Raw genomic sequence first — 19,973 nt, 5'->3', positions numbered from 1 at the left:
CAGGATAGTGGCACTTCTCTTAATGGCTTTTTCTCTACCTTTCTCCTTCCATGTTCCCTTTAGGTGATCCCCGAAATAATATTATTGACGATATGTGGCTGGGGGTGGCAGTAGCAAGTCAGAGAACAGATTCTGGAAGAGTGATGGTGAGTATGATATTTGTGAGGAGGGGAGAACTTTAAACTTCTTGGAAGAACAAGCTCAGTCTCCGCTGGATCAGAGGCTTACTGCAAAAGTAGGTGTTGTACTTGGGCTTGCCAATGTCTGGTCTCCTTCCAGTCCCTTGTAAAAATGTAGGATTGCTTACTGCTTATTCAAAATAAATACAATTTGGGAATAATTACAATTTGGCCCTTTTTAATAGGCTCAGATGAGGTTTTCATCTAACCATTTAATGAATCAATTGAAAAATTAACTGGATACTTTCCTTTGCCATTGCAGTGTTAATGAGCTTGTTTTTCTTTAATGATGTAACATCAACACATTAGCACCAGCATTAAAATTTCAAGGCTCTGAAATTAAGCGGATGTATTCCAAATTCAGGATGCCTTGAAAGGTGTTCTGTGAATGTTCAGAGCAGGGGTAGGCAACCTTTTTGAGCCGGGGGCCGGGTTGCTGTCCCTCAGACAACTGGGGGGCCAAAGCCAATAAATAATAAATAAATAAACCGGGCCAAATGTAGGACAAAAATTTCAAATGGAGGACACTTTTCCCAAAAAATGGAGGACATGCAAAAAAATTTGCTGATTTTTTAAAAAATGTTAATATAAATGCATGTTTCGGAGGCTTCTATAGACAATTGCCCCCCTTGCCCGCCGCTTGCCCCCCCCTTGCCCGCCTCCTCTTGATAGGCCAAAGGCCCCACGCCCTCACGCGAGAGGCCAAAGGCTCCGGCGGCAATTGGCGGCAGGACCGGGCTGGGGCGCGTCCCAAGGCCTTGCCGGGCCGCATCCGGCCCGCGGGCCGCAGGTTGCCTACCCCTGGTTCAGAGGAATGCTAAGTGTTATTTCGGCCTGTTACAGACTGCCAAAATAAAGCTGCGTCGGGTCTCTTTGGAGGTATGCTGTTTAAATGATGCATGCACCCTAAAAATCCAGAAGCTGCACCAAAGCTGCTTAGGAATGGAGTGTGGCTTTGGCGCGACCTCTGGACTCTTAGGACCCATGCATCATTTAAATAGCATAACTCCAAAGAGACCCAAAGCAGCTTTATTTTGGCAGTCTGTAACAGGCTTTCATTAAGTATGTGAGACTGGTAATAGGCACTAAGTTTGCAAGGCCTAGAACTGGAGATGGCTCCTGCATCTTTAAAGGTTATGTGGAAGAAGGAATATCAGTAGGAATTTCAAATTACAATAAAAGATATTCCTCTTAAACATTAGGAAGAATGTTTTTACAGTAGGAGCTGTTTGACAGGGGAATAGATTGCCTCAGAGAGTGGTGAATGCTCCATCTTATGAGGTCTTTGAATAGATGTTGGATGAGCATCTCTCAGGAGTGCTTTAGTTGTGTCTTTCTTCATGACAGGGGCTTGGAGTAGATGGCCCATCTGGTCCTTTCCAGCTCTGAGATTTCTACAATTCTAGGTGTTGCTTCTCATGATGAACTCTTAAAACAGTCTTTAAAGGTGCAAGAGCCATCTCCAGTTTAAAACCTGGCAACCTTAAGTGAGAAGTGAAAGGCATCTCCCTTTCAGGCATGAGTATTGGTGCCACTGGCACTTGCATTTTGTTCTCCAAGGCGCCTGGACGTCTAGCTTCTACTGCCCAGAGCTATTTCTTGAATTTCAGCTAATTCCACTGAAGATGTTTTTGAAGAACTGAAAGGTGCTGATATGGCAGAGGACCAAAATAGCAAATGGGAGAGATGTACGGAAGAAAAGATTCTTGGGGAAAAGACAGAAAGGGAGGAGGGTTTAGGGTTCCCAGTCAGTGCCAGCCTTGAGTGTCAGGGCCTGGCCCCTCTTCTCTGGTTCTCAAGAGCAAGGAGAAGAAATCTGAAAGAGAATGAGTGAGTCAGAGAGAGTGAGAGCAGTTCTTTGTAAAGTCTGTGAATGTTTATGTGTGCATGTTGGTGCTTCTTTATTTTTTTTAAAATTTGAATGCCATATTCCTTGCAGTTGTGGTTGATGTTTATTGTATCATACTTAAAGACATCACCAAGGGTCACGACTTACAACATTAGTATGGGGCTGTCTCTTGTGGTGTCCCCAGAGGCCATCACTTGGTCTCAGGTTTTGACCCTGAAGTTTCAGCACCTGGGATGATACTTGACAACTCCTAGAAGGATTATGGGAATGGGGGGCAAGACAGCGATGGACTAGGAATTGAATAGTCTCTTAGCAGCAAGCCTTGGAAGACCATTTGGATGGCGTGAGTGACTGCTTTCTTGCAACACTTACGGAGAGGGAGTTGGTTTCTTATAGCACAATCTTATATGTCTAGTTGGAGACAAGTCCCACCATGCTTGGACTGGTGTGTACAGGACTGCAGCCTTAATGGTGTAAGGCAGTGGTCCTTAACCTTTTCTTTATCAGGTGCTCACTTTAAATATCTTGTTGGCACATGACTTGCTCCCACAAGTTAAAAACAAAATGCTTGCCTAAACAAAAATTGTCTTTGCCTGTCAGTGGATAGACAGCAGAGAGGAGGCCAACTGGAAGGAATTTCTGCAACTTGGAAGCAGCCACCAAGAAGGTTCTCTCCCATGTCCTCACCAAGCATGCCTATGATGGAGTCAGGACCTAGAGAAAGCCCCCTGCTGCAGCTCTTAAAGCTTGGGCTAACTTATGTAGGGAGATACAGTCTTTCAGATAGTCTGGACCCAAGCCATGTAGGGATTTAAAGGTCATAACCAGCACTTTGAGTTCTGCCTATAAAAGGATTGGCAGCCGGTTCATCTGTTTCAGCAGGCAGGTTTTATACTCCCTATAATCTGCTGAAGCAAATGAAGCATGGCTAACATAAACTTTGGCTTAGTGTGATGTGAAAATGTGGCCATTGTCTGCAGTGTATTAATCACATGACCCATCATGTTAATACTGTAGACAAAGTAATGTCATGGCTCTCCAATCCATGCCCTCATACTTGCTGGTAGTGATGCATTTCTTTTTCAAGCTTTATGATCTTGTATCCACCACTAACACATGTAGTCAACACACTACAAATGCCTGTTCTTCATGCAATATCAAGTCATTCTAAGTTTGCTGTGGGAAAGAGGACTGTCCAGAGATTTTTAAACCACATGTTCCTCAGCTTTCTCAACTGTGAGGGATCATCGAAGCTGTGATCCAACAGCATCTGATGGGCCACATGTTCTCTTTCCATGCTTTAGCCTATTGCTACACTGCAGAATTAATACAGTTTGAAACCGCTTGAACTGTTATAGCTCCATCCTGTGGCATCCTGGAATTTGTACTTCTTTGTGGCACCAGAGCTCTCCGATAGAAAAGGCTAAATATCTCACAAAGCTACAAATCCCAGGAGTCTGTAGGATGGAACCATGGCAGTTAAAGCAGTGTCAAACTTTATTAATTCTGCAGTGTAGCTGCAGCCTTAGACTCAGAACCATTTTCAGAGCCAGGGCTGAGTTTGTGAAGAATTTTTTTTCTCATTACATCCCCATTATCTCAAGAACCATGGACAAGAGCTTCAAAGAAAGAAGCCATCTCTTCCAGAAACATCAGAAATTTACCTTCCGTTTCAGTACAGACTAAAGCGTTGATGGGTTGTTTTTGCCAGGCCTGTGCTCACCGGTATACCAGGATCTTATGGGCTGGCAATGAAGATCAGCGACGCATGGTGGGGAAGTGTTACATCCGTGGCAATGACCTGGGCCTTCAGGAAGACGATGAGTGGCAGACGTACCATAATGAGATATGCAATGCGAACACAGACTTAGAGAAGACTGGCATGTGCCAGATGGGAATCAGCGGTGGCTTTACCCCCTACAGTGTTTATTTTGGAGCTCCTGGTGCTTACAACTGGCAAGGTTTGTGGCACTGAGTGTCCCCCACTGTGCTTTAGTCTTTCATTGTTTGTGGGCCTCAATTGGTCCTATTGGTTAACTTAGAACTAAAATGAAGAGCAAGGGATTGTCAAAGCAAATTAATTCATTGCAGCAAATCCCACAAGTTGATATATGCATAGATATATAAAGAAAACAATAGATATTGTTGGACTTAGGAGATTTCATAAAATCTGGTGTAAAGTATCGAATCACCACACTATTTTATAAACATGATTTCCAGTCCATCATCAAGACTTAGGCTGCTGCCGCACTGGAGAAATATAGCAATCTGACACTAACTGCCATGACTCAATGTTACAGAATTCTGGGGTTTGTAGTTTTATTAGATATTTAGCCTTCCCTGTCAGAGCACTTTGCTGCCCTACCAAACTACAAATCCTAGAATTCCATAGCATTTTTGCCTTGGAAGTTAATATGGTGTCAAACTACTTCATTTCTGCCGTGTGGCAGCAGCCTTCCACAGTTTATTTAAAGTTATTTAAATGTGGATTTAGGAGATTTAAACATCAGGCGAAGAGATATTGATTTAGCAAATTGTTACTGAAACATGTTTTCAGTGCGCCATCTAGACATAATTTAACTTTTAAATATAACAGTCTACAAATATGGCATCGTATGATTTTAAGCATCGTATAGAGGGTTGTCTGTCTTCAGACAGAATACTGTTCTGAAATGGCCCTTCAGATAAAAGCTTGTGTTTAAGATGGTACATATAGGAAGTACAAGGGCAAAAAGGTGTCTTCAGGAGTCTTTGCTTTCATTTGGTTAAACATGTTGCCTCTGTCTGATGCAGGTACTGATTATGTGATCCAGCGTGAAAGCTGGGATCAAAAGGATCACTCCTATCCAGATCATAAGAGAGGCAACAGCTATATGGGTAAGTGCAACCAATTCTCACTGGTTGTGGCTGGCAACCTGATCTTTCAGTCCTCCTCCTGCTCCTCAGCAGAAAAGAACATAAAATGAGAGCCAGTGTGATGCATCAATAACTGGTGGCTTCCATGTTAGTAAGGCAGAGAGTGGGGTTTAGTGTAAACATTAAACTTTAAAGGAGCTATTACAAGTGCTGAGTCTATTTTGGGGATAGGGTTTAGCACTTTAGATAGATCCTTTAAAGTTCAAACTAAAACCCAGAGTAGATTCATGGAGTCATTGACATGGAAGCCAGCAGCAACCCTTCTCTGGTGTAGTGGTTAGGACAATGCATTCCCCCTTTTACTGTGTGTAGTGAACTTATGATACAGAGGATGATGATATCTGTAATTATGGTGTCATTGTGGGGGGAAAACGCAGTCAATGTACTTTACCCATTGACCCCATGATTGTTGATTTTATGCTTTTAATTCTGTTTTTTAACTTGTGTGGTAATAAGATTGTAATGTTGTAATTGTATTTTTAAACTCTGCTGTGATCCCGCCTCGATCCAGTTGGGAGAGGCGGGAAGATATAAATAGATTTACACACACACATACATAAAGACAACAAAATAAAATGGTGTACAGTACAAATATATTGTGGAAGAGGAAGGTTCTGAAACAACAAAAACCCTAAAATCTAAATGCGGATTATCTGTAGCACTTGAACATCACAGTTGTCCACAGAGAAGAAAATACAGGCTGAGACTCCCTTATCCAAAATGCCTGGTTCTAGAGAGTTTCTCATGAGATAGCTTTTGAATATCCATTGCATTTCTCTCAGGACTGGGTCACACCTTAGCAACGTAATAGGTGATTCAATGCAGTTGGGCACAGTAGACACAGCAAAGGCTTGTCTGATAGAGCCTCTTAGGGTTGGCCAAAGTGGAACAGGAGAACTAACTGTTCTGGGCACCAGATGGAATTCTGTTTAGCTGGAAAAACCTGCCATGGAGATGGAGGAAGTGCCCTGTTTGTGGCCCCCAGAGAGGAAATGAGAAGATGTGAAAGGTTACTTGAGGAATGGGGGAAACCAGGACCCCATTTGGCTCAGAGAACTCTTCAGAGATTAGGGCCATGACACTCTGTTTAGACAACCCCTTCCTGGCTTAAGAAGGAAAATATAAATGAGTGTCTTGATTATGGACATTGCACTTTTATTCAAACCATAATACATACCATGGTTATGTCTTTCAGAACAAGCCAGGATGTTAAGCCATATTCTGATGTTGATTAAATATCCTGGTTGCTTCCAAAATTGTTAACCACAGTCCCCTGATTTGGATGAATCAGGAAACTATAGTTAATGGAAGACAATCTTGTTGGTTTACCAGGTCATGTAAAGGGTGGTGGCTTAGTATCTTACTAAGCTTAGTAACTTAGGGCCTGAACAGACAGGCCAAAATAAAGCTGCTTCAGATCACTTTGGAGATATGCTGTTTAAATGCTGCATGCATGCTAAGAGGCCTGAAGCCGTGCCAATGCTGCACACTAAAGACTAGTGTGCAGCTTTGTCACAGTTTCTGGCCTCTTAAGATGCATGTGTCATTTAAACAGCATACTTCCAAAGTGACCTGAAGCAGCTTTATTTTGGCCTGTCTGTTCGGGCCCTTAATATTTTATCTTAATGATATCAGATATGATAGGCTGAACACAGAAAGTGAATTGGAAGATGTGCAGGTGAGAAAAATAGGCAAGATAAAGAACAGAAAGACTCAGATTCCTTTCCCACTTATGCTTCCCTTATTTCTAGGATATACCATTGAGGCCAGCACTGCTGTACTGCGCTGGGAAAACAACACTTTCATCACAGGAGCCCCCCGCTATAATCATACTGGGGCTGTCTTCCTGATGGCAGCTGAAAATGACAGTACCTTGCAGGAGAAACTGATGCTCTTTGGAGAGCAGGTGGGCTCCTATTTTGGCAGTTCCATTGCTCTGGCTGACCTCAACAATGATGGGTGAGTCCCTTTGAGAGGGAGATGATGGAAGAGTCTAAAACCGTTTGTACAATTGGGCCCAGCCCTACTGTTTGATATAGAGAGGGGGATCACAATATGGGAAGTGGCAGCAAGATAGCTTGTACAACTACCTTATGTTGTTTTGTGAATGCTGAGATAACACCAGTGTGAATGAAAGGAGAGTATGTATTGTCCAGCCTACTCTGTACAACATATCTCAGAAGTCACTAGTTATAAATAACTACTTATAGAGTAGCTGGTTATAAATAAACTAGTTATAAATTATTGATTGAATATAGAATTAATATTTATTTACATTTTATTTAAATAAGTTATTATTATTAATAATAAATAAATATTAATTCAAATACATTGCCATATTAGTCTGGCAAATAATTTTGAGACTACAAGACCCCTTTGCATAGTAAATATTAAAGTTACTTATATAAAAAAATTAGTTACTTGTAATATATTTCTTTCCCTGTAACAATAATGTTACAGCTGAAACATAATGGGGAATAACTTCACTCTTCTTGTAACTTTAACTTTTAGTTGAATGATTGCACCAAATGTTCTCTTGTGGGTAACAGCAGGAGAGAAGGCAGAAGGATGTATTGTATGGGAAGACAGTGGCTTCTATTATATATATATATATATATATATATATATATATATATATATATAGTCTAAAATGAACCATTTTAGTTACTTTTGAGAAACATAAATATAGTTAATTTTACAATTATTACTAGAATTGTTATGGCCCTAGTTTTTAACCCTGGAAATAAAAATTTGACTAATTGACTTGAAAGTTATTTCCCAAGACATGGATCCTGAGTTAGTCCATTGATGTTGTCCCATCATCAGTACTTGAAGAAAGATTCAGTTGCCAGTCTAATTAGCTTTTGCACATGTAATGGAAGGTTTCTTTGCAAAATGTCTTGGGCCATCCCCATGCCCAATATAATGGTGAGCCTCACACCTCTCTTTTTTCTTATTGGAAGGTGGCAGGATTTGATTATTGGTGCACCTTACTACTTTGATCGGAAAGAGGAGAAGGGTGGGGCTGTCTATGTGTACATGAACCTGGGTGGAACGTTCCACAGCAGTGCAAACCTCACCCTCACTGGTCCCCGCAATTCATCATTCGGTCTTGCTGTGGCCAACATTGGAGATGTCGACAAAGATGATTTCCAAGGTTAGCTTGCTTTCTTCTTAATGTAACCTTGTGTTTTGCTTTTAATTATGGTGCTATTGATGGGATGTGGAATATCTCAGAGGAGTGTTGTCATGACCTGATGAGGACACTGAGGCAGTGGTGTGGCCTACTAAGGTTAGTGAATCAGTGATTGAGACTGGAGACCAGCAATGCAGTCAGAGTGACCACTTACCCATTGCTCCAAAAGAAGGAAGGGCATCTTACCCCAAAGAGGATTAAAATAGATTTGCAAAAAAAAAAAAAAAAATTGGTATGTGATAAATTGCATTTACAGAGATGCAAACTGAGAAAACAATTATTAATATGCATATAAAAATCCAGTACATCTAATGCTGGTAAGGAAGGCTGTGATGTAGGGCCTATTCACACAACAGAATTTGTTATTTGTTGCCTTCAAATCAGCTTTGACTTAAGACAGCCCTATGAATGAGAGATTTCCAGATCACCTTAAATCAGGGGTAGGCAACCTGCGGCCCGCGGGCCAGATGCGGCCCGGCAAGGCCTTGGGACCGGCCCCAGCCCGGTCCTGCCGCCGATTGCCACCGGGGCCTTTGGGGGGCAATTGTCTATAGAAGCCTCAGAAACATGCATATATCTTAACATTTTTTTTAAAAATCAGCAAATTTTTTCACGTGTCCTCCATTTTTTATTTAAAAAGGGCCCTCCATTTGAAAATTTTGTCCTACATTTGGCCCAGTTTATTTATTTATTTACTTTTTAAAAATTATTTAATTATTTATGTTTTGGCTTCGGCCCCCCAGTTGTCTGAAGGACAGCTACCCGGCCCCCGGCTCAAAAGGGTTGCCTACCCCTGCCTTAAATCATCAACAGCCTGTTCAGAGGTAATAGTTTTGTTAACACACTTTAGTAACAATAGGTTGTTTCAGATGCTTCCGTCTAATCCTTTCCTCCTCCCCACACTTCTCCCACAGATATTGCCATTGGGGCTCCATTTGAAGGGTCAGGGAAAGTATACATCTACCACAGCAGCGTGGGAGGGCTTGTTGATAAGCCCCAGCAGGTAAACACACCTTACCTTTCCCTCTTTATCTTCCTAACATTTCCCTCTATACATTCTGGAGGAAATGCTTCTGATGTCACACACTGTGCTTTCCCCATACTTTACATAAAAGATGGGAGCTTCTCTCTCATTGAGATCCACAGGACTTCAACTGAAACTTTGAAGCCAATTACCTTAGATAGCGTCAATGTTCCAACTGTGGCCATGGCCAGAGCCAGAAATAAAGTAATATTTCCAAAACTTTGTGATGGAGTAAATAATATTATAATTCAGAGTGGAGCTAGCAAGGAGGCACAGCTCAGAGAGAATCCAGAGATCCTGATGGAGAAACTTTGAGATCTACATTGGCCCATAGGCCACAGGTTCCCTATCTCTGTTATACAATAATCACAATGCCTTCAAACACCAGGAATTTGGAAAGACCAGCCCAAAGCAGCAGGCCCTTGAGTCCCTATACTGAGGGAAAAGTGGGATATAAATAAAATAATAATACAATTATTGTTGTTGTTGTTGTTGTTATTATTATTGACAGAGTCAAAGAACAAAATGGGGACCTGGACTGGAAGTTGAATTTCATTCCAGTACTGGTGATGGAATAGCACTTTGCACTAGATAATGTTCCTAATGGTTGAGATAGCCTTAGGCTTCATGGGCTGGGCTTCAAATGAGCCTCACCAGACGGGTTGGCCAGAATTGCTACCCTTCTAGGTTGAGCATCTGTATAAGAAATAGAATCAGGTGATAGTCCAGCTACAGAACACCAGTAAAGAACAAGACCAAGGTCCCAGGTTCAGTCACTGGTATTTCCACGTAGGGCTGAGAATGGCATGTTGAAATCCTGCAGATCCACTGCCCTTCAGTGAAGAGAGAGCAGAATTAGCTGGGCCTATTAGTCTGACATGGTATAAAGCATCCTGTTGTATTCTCTGTATGCTCACCCACAGCTTTGAAAAATTACTTTTTTGACTGACAAGTCAAAGAATTTAATGGGGGAATCATGGGAATAACTTGTCTGAGATCTGTACCCACCCAAGATGCAGGACTTGATAACTCAGACATAGACAGAAGAAAATAGTGGACACAAATCTCAAGATGCTTGAAAAGGGGTTATTATAATTTAATTTTAAAAACCTAACACATTTTGTCCTGCTTATGATTTTAAGCCTTTTTCAGGCACTCTATAAAGTCATAAAAGAACAACACACAAATACATAATGTATAACATTATATAAAATCCCTATATAATGTTGGTGGCCTGTACATATCTATTTAGAATCTACCTTCAAAAAAACTCTGGAAAAGGGACTCTCAAATCATTTACAGGACAAACGAAAACAAGTGAATAAAGGATGGTTTTTAAAATTATTTTTTAGTCTTATACATAGATATGGATAGATATATCTACTTACTAAGTCAATCTATTGATCAGTAGATAGATATGGATGGATGGATGGATGGATGGATGGATGGATGGATGGATGTCAGATGGCTAGAAAAGAGAGAATGAACATTCAAAGACATATGAATGTTTCTGGGCTGAAGGGAAGACTCTCAAAGATTTTGCAAAAGTGGAAATGGAGTGGATTTTACATTTAAAATCTTGGGTCCCTAGAGGCCTGAATGACTATCTTGGCCTTTTTTCCCCTTTATAATCTTATTTGGCCCCTGAGGAAGACCTTAAAAGCACATACTGAGTGAAATGTTTTTCTTTTAAATGATAAAGCAAATATCCTTTGAGCATCTTGAGATGTGTCAAGTTTCTTCTGTAGAGTTCATTGGATGCCCCCAGTTTCTGCTTCCATAGCCCAGACATAGGCAACCTGGAACACTCGAAATGCTTTTGATGAGTACACACCATTGAGCATTCTTGACAGGACTGATGGAATTTTAGTCCAAAACTTCTGATTAGCCGTGGGTTGATGATCTGTGGTGCAGCCCCATGACATCAGTAGGAGTCTTCCTCCTATTCCCACCTGCCACCCTGTATGCTTGACAATGCTGTTCCCTGGGACATTGCCATCACAACTGGCAAGTCAAAGACATCTCTCTCCCCTTTGCCGTTGCCTTTCTCTGCTCTAATTTGGTCCTTCTCTGCAGATCATTAGTGGAAAAGACTTTGTCCCTGGCATCACAACTTTTGGCTACTCCTTTAGTGGTGGAATGGATGTTGATGGGAACTCCTACCCTGATCTCCTGGTGGGAACCCTCTCAGAAAACATTGTGCTGCTCAGGTGAGATGGGATTTAGAAGGTGTCATGGACAAGGTGTCATGGTACAACCTGTAAGCATTGTCCTTTTAGCTCCTAACTATTTTATGGCCAGAGCTCAGAAAGCTACTTTTATGAAGTTAGTTACAGCCATAGTTCCAGGCAATGGCAACTGGTGGCACCCATATCAGTGGGGCAGTGAATTCACCCATGTTTACTTTGAACTTTAAAGGCTCTTTCCAGGGTGCTAAACATGTGTTGGGGAGATGATTCAGTACCATGGATAGCTCCCTGAAATCACAGAATCATAGAACCATAGACTTCAGAGCTGGAAGGATCTGCAAGGGCCATCTATTCCACCCCTTGCAATACACACTAAAGCACTCTTGAAAGATGTCCATCCAACTTCTGTTCAAAGACCTCCGAAGAAGCAGAGTTCACTACCATCCAAGGCAGTCTGTTCCGCTGTTGAACATTTCTTATTGTAGAGAAGTTCCTCCTAATTTTTAAAAGGAATCTCTTTTCATTTAGTTTGAATCCATTGGTTCATCCTGTAGTCAATTCGACCCCTTTGAGACTGGTCTTATCTGTTGTCGATATGATATGCCAGTGAACAATCTTGCTGCTGTATTTTGCATTAGCTGTAGTTTCTGAGTCCTAGAATCACAGAATTGGGAGAAATCACAAAGGCCATCCAATCTAACCCCCTGCCATGAAGGAATACACAATCAAAGCACTCCTGACAGATGGCCATCGAGCCTCTGCTTAAAAATCTTTAAAGAAGGAGACTCCACCGTGCTTTGAGGGAGTGTTTTCCACTGTTGAACTGTTCTCACCATCAGGAAGCTCTTCCTAATATTTAGGTGGAACCTCTGTAGTTTGAATCCATTGCTCTGTGTCCTAATCTCTGGAGCAGTAAAAAACAAGCTTGCTCCTTCTTCCATATGACATCCTTTCAAATCTTCTTTCAAGTCATCTTCAAGAGCAGTACCATGTAGAGTGTGTTACAGTAGTCCAGTTAGGAAGTTACTAACACTTGAAATACTGTGGCTAAGTTATCTTTTTACCTTTCCTCAGAGCCCGCCCAGTGATCAACATCGTGAACAAGACTTTTACAGTTACCCCAAATCCCCTGGACCCAGCCAGCTGTACTGAAGACTCCTGGTAATGGCCTCTCTTAACATGCTATTGTATCTGGATTATCTTTTCTCTTCTCCTTCCCCATCCACATAGATGCCAGGAGATGCTGGGAGGCATGTGACAGCACAGATGGGATGGATGTACTTGGGTATATTTAGCCTACAGAAAGGAAAATGAAGAGGAAATGCTTTGCCAGCTTTCAATGTATTTCAGAGGAAATCGGAAAGAAATGGGAAGAACCATTGTTTATCATCCTCATTGGGTGTAGGAGGAATAATTGTGTTAACACAAAGCAGGGAGAGTTTCAGATTAAATGCGAATGACTTTTACATTCCTGACAGTGGAAAGAGGAGAGCAGTGCATAGGAGCAAGATGCAGAGAGAAGGCGAGGAGGCTCCTTCCTTAGAGGATTTTTAAAGTAAAGCACAGGAGGTTCTCAGAGATGCTTCTGGTACAGGATATCCTGCAGAGAGTAAAGGGGTAAACTTATGATAGTTTATTTTCAGTTGTAGATAGTAGCTTCCATCTCAATGGACTTTAATGCTTTGATGGGGTTGTCCAAGGTAATAGAATTAAGCACTTTGGATAGATCATTTAAATGTCAGACAAAAGCCCAGGATGGATTCTCACTCCATTTGAAATAGAAAACATCAACCATTACTGTTTATTATTCATAACGTTACTAGTAACATTCATAGCTCCCACTTCTTTTGTTCAGTACTGTTATGTTTTGTTTGTACTTGGAGGAGTCTCTTTGCTCTTTCTCTGAGTTCCCTCCCATTCTGTTGTAAACCTTACTGATCACATTTCTGTTTCTCCCTCTCTCCTCCTCCCTCTATCTCCTCAACAACAGCATCGAGGTGAATTTCTGCGTCTCCTATTCCCAAAGTGCTGGAAACCCCAAGTACAATGAGAACATCAGTGAGTATAGCTGTGAAGGGATGATCAGGTTTAGAATTATTTGCTTTTTAAAAGAGATGTTCAGGAGCCTGACCACCAGTAGCCAGCTGACCTTGAAGTCCTTCTCCTTAATCCTAGGTATGTGTGTGCATCTGTGGTAGGATGCTTGTGGCACACTGAATATGCTCAGAGGCACCATCACCCTGTGTTTTGCCTTCCATTTTCATGGATTCAGACTGAGCTTGTACCAAACTACGTCATACCCAACCTCTGGGAAAAAGCTGTGGAATGTATCGACCTCCAGAAATTGTTGGATTGTAATTCTCATAATCCTCCACCATTGGCTAAGGTGCTGGGAATTGAAGTCCAGCAACATCTGGAGGGCTGCACATTGCCCAAGTTATACTGTTAAGAATTTTAGTTCTTTCAGAGACCTGTCTGCTTTTCAGTGTCATCCTAGAACTTAATTTGAACTCAGCCTTACCAGAGGTTTAGGCCTAACTGAAGTTGCTGGTTTTCCACTGCCTCATTTTACTTGCTCAGCTTTGGTCAAGACTGACCTGTTTTCTTCCACTCTTTTCTCTTTGTCTCTCTCCAGAACTGAATTACGTCATAAAAGCAGACCAGAACCGTCGTCCACCTCGGGTTTATTTTGCTAAGACACAATCTCCAGTCTTCAGGGGACAGTTTTCCCTGCCAATTAAGAAATGTCCATCCCTGAAGGTCCTCCTACGGGTAAGAAGTGGGCTGTGCAGGTGACAAAAATCAGCTGGAGGAAACCCAAAGGATTTTTGAGTTATTGTCCGAAAAAATAACTTTCTGATATTCTAGTTCCAGTTTATTCTTACATCTTCCTGTTGTAAACTCTCACCTGTTCTGCAGGATGATGTGCGAGACAAGCTACACCCAATTGCATTTTCTATGAGCTATTCCCTTGCTGAGAAATCAAGGAAATTCCAGTTGAGCATAGACTCACTTGACCCATTTCCTGTCTTGAATGAGGATCAGCCTCGTGAGGAAAACACTGAGGTTTGTACAATACAAAATTAAATGCATCTATCTCTCATTTACTATTGGATCTCGTTGCTCTTCACTCTACAGTTACAGCATCTTGATTGACTAACTGCCATGGCTTCGTCCAGTGGTATTCTTGTATTTGTAGCTATGGGAGGTATGTAGAGCTCTAATGCCTTACCATATCATCAACACCACAGTTCTGTAGGACACAGCCATACAGTTTAAAATGATAACTGTTTAGTGTGACCATTATCTCTTCCCCATTTTGCTGCTTAGGGAGAAAGAATACCTAGATATTTCCAGTCTGCTTTTTTTTCTTTTCTGTTTTTTTCTTTGGTCTTCTTCACTTAAAGTGCAGTGAGAGCCCCCTTTCTTGTCACTATGCTGATCTTTTATTAGTCTCACAAATGCTGCACTGCTTACCAATATTCTTTCATTGATTTCTTCCTCCTCATCAATTAGAATGTCTGTGAATACTCAATGACAGCATAGGAGCTGAACCAGTGGTTGATAGCATTCCCTAGAAAACAAGCCACAAAAAATGTATAAATAAATAAAATAAAACTTTAATTTATATCCCACTTTTTGTTTCCACAATCAAAGCAGTGTACAACCTTTTAAAAATACAATATATACAATTCCCCCCCCCCTAAAAAAGGATTAAACAATTCTATCCATTAAAATTACAAACGATAAAATCTAACACCTTGCTCCATGTCTATGGATGATTTCTCCTAGCGGCTTCATATAGATGTTGAATAACATCGGGGACAGGATGGCGCCCTGAGGGATGCCACAATTAAGCTCTGTTTTTGAAGAGCAACTGTTCCCGAGCATCACCCTCTGGAATCTACCTGAGAGGAAGGAACGGAACCAATGCAAAGCAGTGCCTCCAATTCCTAACTCTCAAGTGTTCCAAGAGAATGTCATGGTCTATTGGTTTCATCCAGTACCGCCTGGAGCTGAAGAGCGATAGCCCTCTTGATCACCTTACTCAAAAATGGCAGATGGTAAACAGGCCTATAATTTTTCATGTCCAGGGGGTCCAGGGAAGTTTTTTTCAGAAGCGGTCTAACAACCGCTTCTGCATGGTAAATTATCTGTTTATATGTGTGTGTATATTTTGGTGCATGCGCGCGCACACACACACACACACACACATATGTATATCTGCAAGAAACTGTCTATGCTTTACCATCATCATACATACTTTTGTATGTGTGTATGTTTTGTGTGCCAACAAGTCATTTCCAGCTTATGGCAATCCTAAGGCGAACCTAGAATGGGGTTTTCTTGGAAAGATTTGTTCAGGGGAGGTTTGTCATTGCCTTACCCTGAGGCTAAGACTTGCCCAAGGTCTCACAGTGAGTTTCATGGCCAAGCTGGAATCAAACCATGGTCTCCAATGTCGTAGTCCAACACTCAAAGCACTATGCCATGCTAGTTCTCGACATATACTTTACCTTAATTTCTCTAAAAAACACAACATTTTTACAAGTGAAGAGGAAGTGACCTCCAATCACTTCTTGTTACTAAAAAGGCCTCAACTGAGCCTTATAGAATCTATAGTCCAGCTCTAGGGCTCTTTAGCAGAATCTACATACTTCAATATGAAACCATGACTGCTGAAGTAGCATCAAACTTCTCTAACTTTTTAGCAAATTTATATCTTCTCTCTTGAACACTCACAATTGTGTTATAATAGATTGAGATAAATTGTATGCTTTGTTGCATCTTTGCCCTCCTGACAATAATGGAGATCACAGGCTCATACACATGATTGTTTGCAGGCTTCATTTATAACCTCAGAACTGACAGATTCACACAAGGCATAGACAGACCAGTACGTTGTAGTCATACCTCTTCTTTATTTACATCATAATATTACAGTTTTGTGTTGTGAGTTTCATTCTGTGCTTTGTGAACTGCTTCAGTTTACTCAAAGATGAAACTGTTTTCAGAGAATCAGAGTTTGTCCCTGGGAGATGACAGAAACTCCCAAACCTTCAAAACCAACACCACATCACCCACACAGTGGAGCAAGCAATATATTTGCACATACTTATAAGGGAACCCATCTTTTCATCAAGGAAAGCAAGACAGTATACCTACTTCTCTTTTTGGTCTAAGCTGGGAGAAAGTGAGTAGCCCAAAGTCATACAGTAAACTTCATGGATGAGCATAAATTTAAACCTGGATCTCCCAAGTCCCACCACATCACTGTTCCTGTCCTGCTAACTTGGAAATTCTGTTTTCAGATCCAGTTCCAGAAAGAATGTGGAACCGATAACGAATGCCACAGCAACCTACAGGTTCAGGCTGTATTTCTGAATGATCAGAACCAGAAGCTGCCCAGGTAAGACAGTGCCACCTACTGGGAAAAGTGAAGAATAGGAAGACACCATTTCCATCAGTCAGACCTGGTCTTGGGCCATTTGTTGTTGTGTGCCTTCAAGTCATTTCTGACTTATGACAGTCCTAAGATGAACCTATCATGAAGTTTTCTTGTTAAAACTTGTTCAGAGGGGGTTTGCCTTTGCCTTCCTCTGAGGCTGAGAGAGTGTGATTTGTCAAGGTCACCCAGTGGGTTTCCATGGCTGAGCAGGGATTCAAACTGATCTTGGTTGTGACTATAAATCCTGTTTGACTTCTGCTTGCTAAAGGGTGGTTCCAGAACCATGAGAGTGAAATGGCTGCAATTGATGGGCCTCAGAGAGCCAGTGAGTAAGAGCAAGGTACATACCCAAAAGGAAGATGTTTCTTTTCATGCAAACTTCCACTTAGAACTCTTTCTAATCCTTGGGGTCAGAGGCCTGAAACAGAAGCGGTTTCAGGGACATGACATTTAGATGATGCATGCCCCCGAATCAGCCAGAAACTGCACTATGGCTGCTCTAAGGAGGAGGAAACCGGACTAAAAAGAAGTGGAAATAAATCACTCTGGCCTGGAAAGTGTGCACCTTCAACCGTGCATGTAAATGCCCCAACGTGAGACTGGTTGTAAAGGAGCGATCTATCCTAACCCTAACCCTGCATGTAAACCCCCAATGCAGGTGTGCATTTAAAAAGGATGGAGCTGCCATACCCAAGCAGTCGGGTTGGCAATGGAAAGACATGAAATTGTGATACCTCCAATGGATGTAATTACAACATACACAAACCAGACAATCCAAGAGGGGGCATAGGGTGAAGTGGGCATGTAGTGGGGGGCATGATTGTGCATTTCCATTGTCTTAATGGGCACACCTCTGCTCTGATGCCCTGTACTGGTGGAAGATCACAGGTGCGACTGTGTGGCCAATCAAAGGGCAGCAGGCAGTCACCAGCAGTGTGTTTATGCAACAGTGTGCATGGATGGTGGGGAAAAAATTATGCCAAAAATTATCTAACAGCACAGCTTGATACTGTGCCATGCAGTCAAGCCATGCGAAGTCGGGCCACCTTGGGAGTGGGTGGTGCAGTCAGCTTTGAGACGCTCTTTCCTGCCCATCTGCTTCACCCCAAAGACAGTCAGTGGTTGGTGTAGATGGGCAGAGCTCCAACTCCAAAGCATGGGAACAGATACCTCCCATTCACCAGTTGGGGAAGCAGTAACACACAGACTTGTCTGTTCCCAGTTTTTGCTTCAGGAACCAGGAGGTGAGTGGATGAGTGCAAGACTGATTCTGCCTTTAGACAGAGTGAGAAAATAGCATCAGATAGGAGATGTGGGAGCTCCATAGCCCCCAAGCCTTTACACTTGCATGGTAGTCAGAGCTGTCCATGTCGCCAGGTGCATCACTGGGGGGTGAAGGAGGGTGCAGTCTGCACCAGATGACATCCCAAGGCGGGGGGGGGTAACACCACTGCTCCCCGAACATCTGCGTTTGACAAAAATAGGCTGTGGTGCTTGGCTGCATTCTTACTTAGCGGGAAGGGAAAGGAGAGGCCCTAGATTTTTCTTAAATAAACATTTGATGTTTTTTTTTGAGGGGGGGGGAATTAAATTTTTTAAAAAATTAAATTTTAAAAATTCTTTAAAAATTTTCTTTAAAACTTCACATCTTACCAAATTTTCACTTTAAGCACATGAAACAATGTACTTTTAAATACATTTAGGCTGCGCATATGATATTGTAATTTAAAGGTATAATTTTAATTTTCTTAGTTTTTATGTCATAACTATTGCCATTACATTGAGTGATGTATGGGGAGTACAACTGATGAGTAATGTTAGTACAAAAACATTGTTAAGGATTCTGTATGGTATAGTATGGGAGGAGGTCAATGGGTTGGGTGACAGCCTGAGTTACTACATTGGGTGACGCCAATCCTAGCGACGCCACTGCATGTTGCACAGACTAACCTGTGACTGCTGAAGGAAGGTTCAGTTGCCATTTCATTTAGCTTCTGTATGTAGAACTGGGAAGGAAGGGGAGACTTTATCAAGCAGCCAAATTTCTGGAGCCAGCCCAGGGAGGAGGGACAGCCTTTCTTCAACTGTGCAATTTTCCCCATGACAGGCGGAATGGCAAGCAGATATTACAGTACAGCCGTGATGTCAAGAAACTGAACTTGAGTGTCACTGTCACTAATCAGCCAACATCGGCTACCAATGGAGAGGATGCTCATGAAGCCCAACTCAACATCACTTACCCACCCTCTCTGCGGCCTTCCTCTGTTCGGCCGGTGAGAGATCCCTCCTCTTGTATAAGAATGTCTCCATAAGGTCATGCCAGTACTCTTTCCAGTTCAGTGGTCAGTGATTTGTCAAAGGCCACAGAGAAATTCACAGCCATTGCATAGCAGTGATGCCACTTCTGCTGTTACCTATAAATGTCACTTACGTTCTGTTTCTTGATATTAAACATGCTTCTGTTGGGTTTCATAGATGATGACCACCAAAGAGAACATTTCCCTTAAATAATGTCTGAAATTTCAGTGTGAGTTATTGGGACAGGGAGCATAGCTCTGCTCTGCCTGTGGAAGGTCCCAGGCTTGAGCCTTGGTTTCTTCTGATAGAAAGGATCAGATGGCAGATGCTAGAAAAGAGTGCATTAAACCCCAGAGAGTAGGCAGTTCTGGGTAAAGTGGATTTTTAAGGACCAGCCTGTGTGAATTACATGGACTGAACACAATTTTTTATTTTTAACTATTATGGAGATTTGCCTAAGGCCACATGAAAATTGAGGCCAGGGCAGGGAGAGGGTAAGAATTTGGAAAAGTTACATTTTGGACTACAACTTCCAGAATTCCCCAGGCAGCATGATCATGCTATCTTGGGGGGGGGGGGGGATTCTGGCCACTATAGTCTAAACATAACTTTGAACATAGCACAATGTGCTGCATCATACACAGGGTTATTTAGATATAATTCAGTGAAGTAAAACAGCAGCCCATCAAATTGAATGAGATCTTTTCTGTCTTCAGACTGGAGCCTGCACGTTTGAAGAGACGGTGGTGTGTCAAATAGGCAACCCCTTCAAAAGGAACCAACAGGTGAGTTATTTCTGGGTCTGGATGCACTAGAAAGGCTCCTCTGTGGGAAAACCACCTGAGAACTTTTGTCCAAAACATGGGTTCAAAT

General features: G+C 42.0%; 1 protein-coding gene across 5 annotated transcripts in view; it reads left to right on the top strand.

The window, feature by feature from the left end:
• The window catches only part of ITGA3 (integrin subunit alpha 3), a 79,196-nt gene that overhangs the window by 40,398 nt on the left and 18,825 nt on the right, over positions 1 to 19,973 (top strand). For 2 of the 5 annotated variants that reach the window (XM_089531672.1, XM_089531675.1), the window contains exons 3-16: positions 64 to 146; positions 3,740 to 3,989; positions 4,822 to 4,905; positions 6,696 to 6,903; positions 7,908 to 8,101; positions 9,055 to 9,143; positions 11,241 to 11,374; positions 12,428 to 12,514; positions 13,344 to 13,411; positions 13,989 to 14,125; positions 14,273 to 14,419; positions 16,666 to 16,763; positions 18,910 to 19,075; positions 19,817 to 19,885. In XM_089531672.1, the coding sequence (XP_089387798.1) occupies positions 64 to 146; positions 3,740 to 3,989; positions 4,822 to 4,905; positions 6,696 to 6,903; positions 7,908 to 8,101; positions 9,055 to 9,143; positions 11,241 to 11,374; positions 12,428 to 12,514; positions 13,344 to 13,411; positions 13,989 to 14,125; positions 14,273 to 14,419; positions 16,666 to 16,763; positions 18,910 to 19,075; positions 19,817 to 19,885 (1,814 nt within the window). Of the gene's footprint in view, positions 1 to 63; positions 147 to 3,632; positions 3,990 to 4,821; positions 4,906 to 6,695; positions 6,904 to 7,907; positions 8,102 to 9,054; positions 9,144 to 11,240; positions 11,375 to 12,427; positions 12,515 to 13,343; positions 13,412 to 13,988; positions 14,126 to 14,272; positions 14,420 to 16,665; positions 16,764 to 18,909; positions 19,076 to 19,816; positions 19,886 to 19,973 lie in introns of those variants that run through there. The other 3 variants (XM_089531671.1, XM_089531673.1, XM_089531676.1) reach the window with 2 other exon arrangements.

The sequence above is a fragment of the Sceloporus occidentalis genome, unplaced genomic scaffold (genome assembly GCF_023333645.1).
Source record: "Sceloporus occidentalis isolate IW3139 unplaced genomic scaffold, rSceOcc1.0.p SCAF_7, whole genome shotgun sequence".
NCBI classification, from domain to species: Eukaryota; Metazoa; Chordata; class Lepidosauria; order Squamata; family Phrynosomatidae; genus Sceloporus; species Sceloporus occidentalis.
Note: the sequence above shows the minus strand (reverse complement) of the source record. Positions and strands in the feature narration are given on the sequence as shown.